Raw genomic sequence first — 12,260 nt, 5'->3', positions numbered from 1 at the left:
GTATCGAGACTAAACATTCACCGACTAAAGTTTAGGAACTAAATTGTTTTGAAATAGGGTAAAATGATTGAAAATATTTATAAATATAACAAAATCTTATACACCACAATATATCTAAATAGACATATATTGATATATATCATTAAAGTGATCGATATTATCTGAAATTTATTGTGATAGATAATAAAAATTTGCTAAGTCTAATTTATAAAAATCAAAGGCTGAAATTAAATTTAAAATTTTACTCATTATTTATATTTTATAATATATACACCACAATAGGTAAACTATAATTTTACAAAAAAAATTACATTAACTTTTCGCTTGTAAACTCAATATTTAATTAATATGTAAGCTCATACTCAAACATAGCAAAAGGAAATTATTATTTTTTTTATAAATAAATTAAATATATACTTTATTTTGTTTTTTCTAAATGTGGAAATTAGGTCAAAAGGGATGTTGTGTTCATCATTGTTTTAAAATGCAATATTATTGTAAAGAAAGAAAGAAGAAAAGTGTTAGTCTTCAGTAACCCATTTTTGACGAATTTGAAGGGTCATTGCAAATGTTTGACTCTAAATCACGTGAGCCTTTGGGAATATTATAATTTTCTTTTTTTTATATGGTTAATTTTATCCTATGAAAAATGTTACATTATCATGTGATATATAATTAGATTACAAAATTAAAATATGTAATTTGAAACTTACACAAACTATTTAAAAAATAATAAAAATTAAAACTTTAAATGCTTATTAAGCAAGCACAGAACCAAGAACAATTTAGAAACGAAGAACAATTTTATTTAAGCTCAAACAATAATTATTCTATAGTTACAATGTTGGCAAATGCAATGCCAAGTATGAAAATAACGACTCTATTCACTCAGTTGTATTACAAATACAAACTTCAGCCACAGCACGTGTTAAATTGAGGGAATTAAGATTACACAAAGAAGCACAGCCAAAAAAATATAAACAAAAGTGAATGAAATGTACAAAAGTAGGATATGAGAAGGCAATGATTTCATAAGGATGGCCCCCAAATCAAACTAATCTAACAGAAAAAAACTGACATATAGATGAGGATCAAAAAGCTTGGTAATTGCTACCTTATCTTCCACCAGATAACTCAATAGCTTCCTGTTTATAAATGGAATCATTCCCTAATTCAAATCTTCTTTGCATTCTCTCATAATCTTGTCTGCGAATCACCTCTAAATGCTGCCATTCCTCCCACCTCTCTCCGAGTCCCTCGCCTTCCAGCATCCGAATGACTTGCGACATTGTTGGCCGACTAGCCGAAGATTGCTGCGTACACAGTAGCGCAACTTGAGCCAATGTCTCCACCTCTCTAATATCATAGTTAGTCAGGTTTTCGTCCACAATAATGTTCAGTCGCTTCTCCCTTTCCAATTTCTTGACCTTTAAGAAACAGAGATGAATAAGCCAAAATTATATTTATGATAGTAGAGCTAATTGAAGTTGGCATAAAGAAGGAATAGATTCAAATGGAGATGTGCTGATTTTGATATAATTTGCTTACATGGTCTAGCAGTAAAACATCATCATCTTCATCGAAGCGTGAGAAGTCGATCGCGCGTTGTCCTGTAATAAGTTCTAAAAGCATAATGCCATAACCAAAAACATCAGTCTTTTCTGACGATTTCCCAGTGGATAAGTACTCGGGTGCTATGTGGCCAGCTGTCCCCCGAACTTGAGTTGTGACGCTAGTCTTCTTAACATCAACCAACTTGGCGAGGCCAAAATCACCAACAACTGCTTCAAAATCCTCATCAAGCAAGACGTTAGCAGCCTTAACATCTCGGTGAATAATCTTTGGATTGCAATGTTCGTGAAGATATCCTAAAACCACGAGCTGTCCCCAATGCCACACGTTTTCGTGTAGGCCAATCTAAAATAGGTTCCCCAGGCTTAAGTTCTGGCATAGGAGATTACAAAAGAAATCAGCTAGAGGGGTAGTAATTATTTATCAGTAAGGCAATACAATAACAATTGGCCAAAGTTCATCTTGTGAATTAAATGAGTAACTTGTATGCTCAGTATCCTGCAAGACTATTTTACATAAGCTTTCATTGAGAAGAGTAAAAGTAAAAACGACAAAGAAAAAGACTAACTGATAAAATGATGAGAGCAGGAAGGTGATGAACAGAGCAATCGAGCAAGGAGTTAACCGGAAAAGGACAACTATCCAAAGACTTATCAAGGTTGTTTCTCTCTATGCAACAATGAAAGTTGAAACTCACCTATAAATCACTTATCGAAATGATGTTCATACTTACTGACAACAATCATATTCTATAAAGCTTCAAGTTGTAACGGGAAAGTAGCAACCAGTTAGCTAAATTACCCAACAATTTCACCTATCCGCAGCCCGCCCCAGGAAAGATCTTGAGACCACCTTCCAGTTCAAGAATGTGATAATCCGCACCCACCACGCCCTCTCACAAAAAGTCATTTTCCAACTAGTGGCCCCTATAGAGGCTGGAGGACTCCTTTCTTCAGTACTAAATACAAACGAGTAGAAAATTTTGTTGTTCTCTGGACTAAGACAATGGTGCTACTTTCCAAGGACATGACAGGGGCACAATGCCTTCATGTATATTTTTTTTAGACTTAAAAAGTCGGCCGTAATCAAAATATTTGAAGGTTGAGCAAGTACTACGAAAAATGAAAAAAGTAGATACAGGAAAGAAATAGCCCATGGCCAATATTTCCCTCTGCCCAAACCAGGATCTACTCAAGCACCTGACACTCAATTGATCTCTTAGACCTTAGTTTTAAAGTTTTCTTGGTTACTCTCTCATTTCCCTATGCCCAAACCAAGATCTACAGATCATTAATATATGATGTAATATGCAAACATTGAAGTATTTCTGCTCAAACGAAAACAGAAATTGTGAGATTTTTTTTTTTTTTCAAATTTCATATCCAAAACAAGCAAATGATTTAATACCTCGAAGACGGTTGGCAACACTCAAGTTCTGCATATAGGGATACACCAATAAGCGTTCAGTCTGAGTTGTACAAAACCCAATCAGCCGCAATAGATTTCTATGAACAGCTACACTAATCATCTCAACTTCACGCAGAAAAGAAGCATCTCCCCCAAGGCGTTCATAATTAGTTGACTGTTTCACTGCAACCTTGGTGCCATCAGCAAGCACCCCTTTGTAAACCTTTCCAAAGCCTCCTTGTCCTATAACATTTTCCTCACTAAAATTTTCTGTAGCTAGCTGTAGCTCCCTCCATGCAAATCTTTTCAGCTGACCAAATGCAATTTTTCGATCAATTTCACCTAATTGAGAGATTAGGGAAAAAAAACATTTAGACACGCTTCCATGAACAAAAAATTCAGTTCTAGTGCGGGTGAGATGGGGTGGAGGCATATGGAATTTTGATTCCCTTTTCCAGCTTGTGACTTGATTACATTTGAAATTATTGCGTGTTTCATAAAATTACTAATGAATGACTCAAAGTACGATAACTGGAAATATAGCAATTAGATTCAAAATAATTAAGTATATAGCAAAATTTAAAAAAATGCAAATATAGAGAAATCTGTCGAAATCTATCAAAATCTCAATGATAGAAATCTATCACTGATATACCATATCTAATAAATCATAAGAATCTATCAGCAATAGAAGTCTATCGTTAATAGACTTTGCTATATTTGCGATTTTAAAAAAATGTTATTATATACTTAATTATTATTCTTAAAATTGTTATTCATTATAACTATACCTCAAATTATCCAGTAATTTCATTTAAGACATAAGATGGTTAACTTGACAAGTAATACAAAAACTTACATCAAAGAGTTAGAAACATGAGAAACTATTTCTACAAGCTCTTCATGAATCCAGTTGGGAAAATATTTTTGTTATGCAACTACGAATCACATATCAATTATCTCGAGCAATTCAATATGCTAGTAGAGGACCAAATTTTAAGGAATAATTCTCTAGATGAGTAGCATCTAGATAGTCTATGCTTCAGACAAAAATCACAAATACAACACAGTTGTATTTCTAGATAGGTGCTAATACGTACAAACGCTACTAAGAATTGGCAAAAAAGGTTGCACCGAGAAAACAATTATATTTACATTGATATCGATATCCATGAAACCTAGTCACCATAAATGATGCTTGCATAATCCATTTTGAAAATTCAATGATAGTCATAACAATTACCGGGAACATCTTCGAAGACTTCACCCTTGTAGCCTTTATATCTATGCTTGCACAACAAAAGCAATAATCCGACCAAAAGAAGAGTAACCATTAACCCAGAAATAGGTCCAGCTAAGAGCCCAACCTTCGACTTATTTGAAGCACCTGAGAAAATGACGAAACTTTCACATTTCTCTTTCTGCTAAAGGGTGCCTAAGTTATCAAAACGGAGGAAAAGATTTTCCACAAGCCTAAGGACCTAAGGCAAATCCGATCCAATAACCTGAATTTGTACTGTCCGAATCACAGGACCAACGTGAATTGTTGCCGCAATCCAACTTATTTCCAGAAAAGCTGTGAAAAAAATATTTGGAAGGTGAAAAATAAATAAACGGATGACAAAGAATATAGAAATTACATTGCACTGTAAGATCTATTGAAAAATAGAGATTGTGATTGTAGGGTTCTTGACAAGTTATTAAATGAGAACAATTCTACATCAAAAAAGTTCTGAGAGCGATGAGCTCCAAGCACTCTAAAAGCTTGGGTGACCTAATTCTAGTTGAATTATCTTTCTGTATTTTCTAGTTTGAAAGTAAAGAAAAGGGTGTGAGTAGCATAAAAGTTTTGAGAGTGTTGGAGTTGGAATCAGCAAGAGAATTCTATGTGTTTGTAATAATTTTCACATAGTGAACTTCTTTTTGATTGATCACGGTTTTTCTTTCAGTTTGAGTTATTCACGTTAATTCTTATATTTCCAATCTTTATTGCTTTCTTTTAAGTTCTCCGTTATTTGCTGCTTTCTCCTGACAGTAGTAATAGGAAATTTTTCTTAACAGCAAGTGTTTAAATTTTATAATTTTGGTTACTTTCTTTTGACCAAATCAATTTTGGATATGGGATTTGTCATGTCCAAGCAACATATGGTATTTCCTTTTCATTTGTCGATCAGTGATGCTTTAGATTTTGAATGTTAGCTTCAAAAATTTAAGTTAATTATTGTCTTTTTTTACTTTCATTAGAAACTAAAATTTAAGGTAAAGAATCAAACCTTCATTCTCAAAAAAAAGTAGATGCTTTAAACTGTTGAGCTATATGATCGTGCCATAAATATCAGATAGATGTGTTTCCTAATATCACTAATTTTAGGAATTGGTGTTGGTTTCCTAATGCCATGTTATAGCAGATATATAGGTATGATAATATCTACCTTGATAGTATTCAAAAGTTCCACGTACTTGAATTTTGAAACTTGAAATAATTGCTCCGGAATCTGGCCACTGAGATTATTCGAATCAAGAAAACTGTAGGAGAGTAACAATCAAGGCATTGAGAACAGAACACAGATCCCCGAATCTGAAAATCTCCATTAATAGCCTTATGCATAATTGAAAACATACAGATTGATCAAGCTAGGAAGGGTTGACAACGTCTCAGGAATACTCCCAGTTAAATGATTTTGACTCAGAGTTCTGCTTCAATGAGAATAAGGAGTCAATAGTCATTATCTCAACTAAAACCCAGGTGTATTGCAAATGCTCATAAGGTATCTTTGAAATTTGAGTAATTTGAAACCCATTACTTACAGGAACCGTAGATTCTTAAGATTACCCAGGGACGATGGTATTTGATCAATTAGGCTGTTATTTCCGAGATCCAAAGTGACCAAATTTGTCAAGTTTCCAAACTCCGCTGGTATCCCTCCAGTTATGTAATTTCCCTCCAAGTTCCTGCAGTAGATTAATATATATTAATTAAGTTTCTCATTGCCAATAAGAAGATTATTTCAAAAACCAGTTTTGTTAACCAAATTTAGTGTCCAAATAATCATAATATGCTTTTCAAAGCTAAGGTTATCTCAGATATACGGATGTCTAACGTCCAACACTTCCCTGAAACTAGAAGGTTAAAAGAAAATATCCGACCAAGGGATGTGAGAAAATTAGATCTCTGAAGAGGACGAAGTCTTGCGCTTAGTAAATTACAGGAATTCCAATCATAAGAAAACAGATTTTAGTTCTTTGTTGATAATAGTTTATCCCAGTTGGTATTAGTGGGTGATCTTCTAATTTACAATCTTTTGAAAAAAATAGTATAAAGAAAGTTCCAGTTATGGAATTTTAATACTATATATACATGTGCAAAATAGAACTCTTTCTCGAGCAACATGAATAGATAACCTTAAGTAAGCCAAGCACCTGACTTGAAGAATTAAAACTTACTTTTAAGACAACAATGAATATTATGATCAATAAAATCCAGAATTTGGAGTATAATAATAAAAGAAGCCGGCTTAAATTGCACAAACATCAAGTATTTAGAGCTGCAAATTCTCGTCCACAAAATAACACAGTACTCACAGAGTTGAAAGAGATTTTATGACAGCAATTTCTGGAGACAAGGTTCCAGTAAATCCCATCGTTGGCAAGGTTCTGAGAAAATTAGATTTAATATAAGTAATGGCAGACTTGAAACCTTTAATATTGGCAAGTAAAATATTTCATACAATGAAATAAATAAGTCATTTATATAGAGCATCTAAGCACTCACAAGTGACATGATTATTGCTAAATGGATAGAAAGATCAGCAAAAGAGTGTATTTAATTTAATTATGTCTTACATAGCTGTCACGTTGTTCCCATTACACATAATATTGGACCAACTACTGCATGGATTGACATGATTTAGGTTCCAATCTCCAAGCTGACTACTTGTTGCATTCAATGCCTTCTTAAATGCATAGAGTGCGTCACCTGAAGGTGATAAGAACAACGTACATTCATCAAGTGATCAAGCAATTAGAGAATATCAGTATAATAGTAATTCCAGGTAAATTTGCGCAACTGGAAGCAATCAGAAATTGAAAAGAAAACTACATTATTTAATGATTTAATCTCACAAAATTTTCAAATTTGTATCCCTTTACAAGGGAAAAAAGGCTTTCACACTTGTTGATAACTTCAGACTAGCTTTTCTACCAACTCACAAGAAATGAGCAAAAAGACGAACTGATGGAAAAGGTATCTTCCATGTGACAAAAGACTTGTAGCATATCCAAAGATAGTGTGAAAAATAAACAAAAAAAAGAAAGAATTAGAAACACTTAATACTGTCTTTGCCAATGAAAATGTGTATTTTGGGATTGATTTTAAAATTGCTAAAATCACTTCAAAATCAATACGAAATACACTTAGTTGGTTATAATTTTACACTTTCAAATACAATTTTCATATTATTAAAACTGACTTTGAATTATTAAAAGTCATTTTGGAAGTGATTTCCATAATCTTTCTTTTAATATTATTAAAACTGACAAACATGCTAAAAGAATTTCAATTTCTATTCAAAACTACATACTGTTTCAAACATCATGAAGATAAATCAGATGGACAATCTTTTTGCCATAGACCAGATGTTTATACAAAAGACTATGAGCAGCAGTACAGTAAGTTCTCAATTTTCATAAGCTACCTTGAGATGCAGTTCATACCTTGAAAATCAGACACCGCAAAGTAATGAAAGCAAACCAAAACTAGAGCAGTAAGATAGAGTTTTGCCATCTCCGCTAAAAATCACTTTCATCGCGTAATGTTAAGAATCTGGGCAAAAAAGGTTAATAGAGTCATTGCCATATTTGCAAAACCAACCATTCTTTTAGTCAAATATATTGGCATGGTAATAAGTCCCAAATTATTTGGTACAAGATACCTAATGATCCACAGTCTACCAACAAATCCTTGAAGAAGATAAGGCCACATTAAAAAGAATGGATCAGACTACTAGCATAGCAGTTCTAGAGCATTTGAACAATAGCTATAGGCACCAATCTTGATTTGTAAAATCAGAATATGATGAATGCAACTTTCATGGAGAAAAAATTAAAGAATACACTAAACATTCATTGAGAAGAAATTAAATAACAAAACTCAAAGAAGAACACATAAAAAAGGGAGGCGACCTTTAAAAATTGCCTCCAATCTAACAAAGTATAATCTAAAAACTAATTACTGATTGGTGTACGTTGAATTACCTTTTTAGGGCTCTTAAATTATTGATTTCGTGGAAAAATATTAGAATTAGGAAAAACTATATGATTTTGTGATTTTATTTCAAAATTTCTTCTTTTATCATAATTTTCTACTCATACTTGAAAAAAAGAATTAAAAATTTATGAAAAACCAAAAATATATGTGGTCAATTTATACATATTAAAATTAAATAAATATTTTTAAGAATTTAATAACAATAATAAGCAAGACTTTCTTGGCATCCCCTCGAATAGTCATCAATCCATGAGCACTCTCGACAATCACTTTTAACCCAAATAACTCCTTTTCACTAGAGCCCATCCCCTATTTGATTAGCTCAACCAGGATCACAATTGACTACGTCATCCAGACGCACTACACAACTAAATGTAAGAGGCGTGGCTCTCATACCCTTTGCTAGGGACAACAAACTCTCAAATATATCTCCACAATGGTCACTTTGGGTATAACCCTTATGACATTGTTTCTTGTTTCACTCAAAATATCTTTTATACCTCTTGAGAGATTATTGTCCTCGCTTGTGTACCATATATCTTTTCCCTTCCTAAGTAGAACTTTGGTGGCAATCTAACACAAACCAGCTGAATGACTTTATCAATCTAACCAACTTTAAAAACTAAGCTAGAAAAGAGGGCTCTGATGGTTGATGGTTGATGGTTGAAGAATAGTACTCAAAAAAAAAAAAAAAAAAAAAAAACACAAATTTTCGTGGTCATCAAAATACCACAAGGAGGAAGGCGCTTGAAATTCATTAGTTTGTTCACACTTCTCCCAAATGTTCTTAAGTTGACCTTCAGGTTGAACTTCGAGATTGATGAATATAAATGACTTTCTCATACATTTAAAATTTATCACTCAAAACAGGATAAAATAAAATAAAAGTCATGTTAAGTTGAATTTTTTGCATTCGATATTCAAACATCACAATATCCTTATAATCTTTAGAAGACTAAAATGGAAACTAAAAAAAAAATTCAGACTTCGTAAATAAATTAATTACCATTTCTTTTATTTCCACATTCCAATTTTCTATAAAATCTCTGCCACTTAGCTCTGCAACGAAAACCAAATCACCCTAGAAAATGAGAAAAACAAAAAAACAAAAGAGAGAAGTAGCTAATTAAAATCAATAAGCAAATGAGTAATCAACAAAACCCAGAAGAGAAACGAGATTAAATCGAAAAGGGTACTGAAAGATTAAAGAAGAACCAAAATAAGTACCTGGGAATAGGAGAAGTAGATTTGGGGCAGAGTAAAGAGAAAGATTATCCTCAAGATTCTTAAACCTGAAAGAAAAAAAAAAAAAAGAGAGAGTAATAAGAAAGAGGAAGAAGGGCGGTGATGGGTTAAGAAATACGAAGCTCAGAGAAGAAGAATTGTAGAGAGTGGTGGTGGTGCCTGAAGAGGAACTGCATCACATTCAGCAAATCATCCTTCCGCCACTAGCAAGAGCTTGCTTATATTCATTGTCTTCCATTGTTATTGGCTTGGAGCTGGAAAACAAAACCTTTAAAATACAATATAAATTCACTAACTATTTACGCTTATAAAAATAAAATGTAAAAGAATTCTTTTATTCTTTTATTCTTTTTTAGATCGTTCTTCTTTTCTATTTTTCAAAAAAACTCATTTGTTATTTCATTTCTCAATTTTTTTAAATTAAAAATTACTTTTAGTATCTAAACTTCAATTTATTTGTAACTTGTATTTATAATTTTATAACAATTTAATCTTTAAATCTTTCATTTTCGAATTCATACGGATCAATTTAAAATCAATAAACTAACCGAAACTTAATATCTTTTACAAAATACATAGTCTAGAAATAACATCTAGTTTTAATATTTTCTACGTACTAAATTGTTATAAATTTGAAAGTACCAAGACTAAATTGTTACGTATTAAAATATATGAACTAAATTGTTACCAAATTGAAAGCAAGTAACAAAATTCTAAGTTTATGAAACAAATTGCTACTTTAATTGATAGTATATATTTTAACCAATTATACCATCCTACTTGAGTTTGGTGATTAACATATTGTTATATAGACCCAAATATCGATTATATATTAATAAATTTTAAATTTCCTCGATGTTTATGAACATTTCACCGATACTTAACATATATGTTTCTAATATTTAATCAACGTTTACAACTTTGTGCTAATATAAAATGCACTTTCAATTCAGTTAAGCATTATTTAGAGAATGTTTCTCTTTTAAATCTTTCTACATCAATTGCACTAATAATAAACAACAAATATATATCTATATTGATTTCTCTTTGTAAACTAAGCTTAGTGGTATCGGCATGACATCTATCTCGAGAGGTTGAAGGTTCATTCCTACATTTTGGAGTCGTGTGTACTAAATATGTGGGATGATGAGTTTTGTCATTTACCATTGATCTTCGATAACTACTTTTTAAATTTAACTTTTTTTTTCTTTTATTTTTTATACAAAAACATTTTGAATATAATATTTATCCATTATTAACGTCATTCACAAACATCAATCATTGCTCTCAAGACTAAACTAAAAGTACAATAATTTTTTAATTATGAGATATCATTAGAAACCTTTCAAAGTAACTATAATGTAAATGAACTAAAACATTAATTAATAATTATATCTTTTTTCTCACTCCTTTTTCCCATTAATTTTTCAAAATAATATATATACATAAAAATGATCAAAAATGGAAAATTTGACAACAAAATTTCGTAATATTCTATTAATACAGACTTTTGATAGGTCTTTCTATATATCAGTTTTTATCAGTATAAAATCTTAAATTTTCTAAATATTTTAATTTATCTTACTATAAAAAACTAAAAATCATCTCTATAAACGAAAATAAAATCCGATAAAATATTTTTGTGGGGATATATGTATTTTTATATCCATTCAAATACAATATTTGTTAGAGTAAATTTGAATTTAAAAACCCTCTAACTAGCATGTTTAGATTTGATGGTGATAAAAAGTATATTCAAAAGTGTGAAATTAAATATAAAAGTGATTTTGGTGAGAAGCCAAAAGGAAATATGAATGTAAATATGTGTATTACAAATTTACAATATGAGTTCATCTCATAGTGGTGGTTAGATCCAGATGGCATGTGGACATACACTTGTGGGTTGTTCACTAATTTATTCATTTTTACCCTTTTTGGTGTTTCCTTTTCATATGTGTTTTGTTCTTATTCAAATTCTTTTGACTAATTAATTATTGTTCTTGAAATTTTATTTTAAATGATAAAATTTTGTTTAAAAAAAAGTAAAACATTTAGTTCAACTTTTACTGAATTTTTATTTTATTAAAAATTAGTAAGAATTTTCATTAAATCATTAGTTTTATTAAAACAAAGCTTAAGTAAAAAATAAACTATTACATAATTTAATGATGACTTTGTCAAAACTTATACCTTTCAACCAAAAACAAAAAAGAAAAGAAAAAAAAGAGTTATAATGTAGTTTTTACCTAAAATTTTATTAATTAGGTTAATAAATGTACAAAAGTGTTGTTATCATGTGATAACTTTGGTCCTATCCAAATATCTTTCACCCAAGATGGTTCTATAGTGGATTTTCAAGCTATGATACATATACAAAAAGATGAAATTTTAGATTTATCGTCCCATTTGGAGGTTGGGTCGGATTATTTGAAGATCATAGGATTCTTTCACAATGATTGTTTAGATTCATCTAATGCTTTGGATGTTATTGATGATAAATTTTTTCATACCCTTCAAGTGAATGTTTTGGAGTTTGTAGCATAGCCTATTATAGGGTTCTCCATGTCCTTGTGACGAAGAAGGCTAGTTTTCTTTTTGTATATTCTCTCCTTCTCCATTGTATGGTATGAAGAGTTATTTGAAGCGGTAAGCTTTTAAATAAAGTTATCCGTTTTTATTTGAGGATCTTCTCAGTATCTAGTTCATCATTTTCAACATTACTTTAGACCATAAATTACATACGATAATTAAAAAGATTGTTGGTTTTGGT

At 31.1% G+C, this 12,260-nt stretch overlaps 1 protein-coding gene across 1 annotated transcript; it reads right to left on the bottom strand.

The window, feature by feature from the left end:
* Positions 1–784: 784 nt before the first annotated feature.
* Positions 785–9,636, bottom strand: LOC101220063 (probable LRR receptor-like serine/threonine-protein kinase At5g10290). Its single transcript, XM_004146831.3, is given in 14 exon segments — positions 785–1,427; positions 1,549–1,872; positions 1,874–1,944; positions 2,980–3,321; positions 4,223–4,366; positions 4,485–4,555; positions 5,440–5,505; positions 5,602–5,673; positions 5,788–5,931; positions 6,562–6,633; positions 6,823–6,955; positions 7,693–7,801; positions 9,252–9,326; positions 9,473–9,636. Coding segments are annotated over 12 exon segments (1,821 nt in total). The 5' UTR covers positions 7,763–7,801; positions 9,252–9,326; positions 9,473–9,636; the 3' UTR covers positions 785–1,115.
* Between the last annotated feature and the right edge of the window lie 2,624 nt (positions 9,637–12,260).

Source organism: Cucumis sativus, chromosome 4 (genome assembly GCF_000004075.3).
Source record: "Cucumis sativus cultivar 9930 chromosome 4, Cucumber_9930_V3, whole genome shotgun sequence".
In the NCBI taxonomy this organism is placed as follows: Eukaryota; Viridiplantae; Streptophyta; class Magnoliopsida; order Cucurbitales; family Cucurbitaceae; genus Cucumis; species Cucumis sativus.
This window is presented reverse-complemented; position numbering and strand designations above follow the sequence as displayed.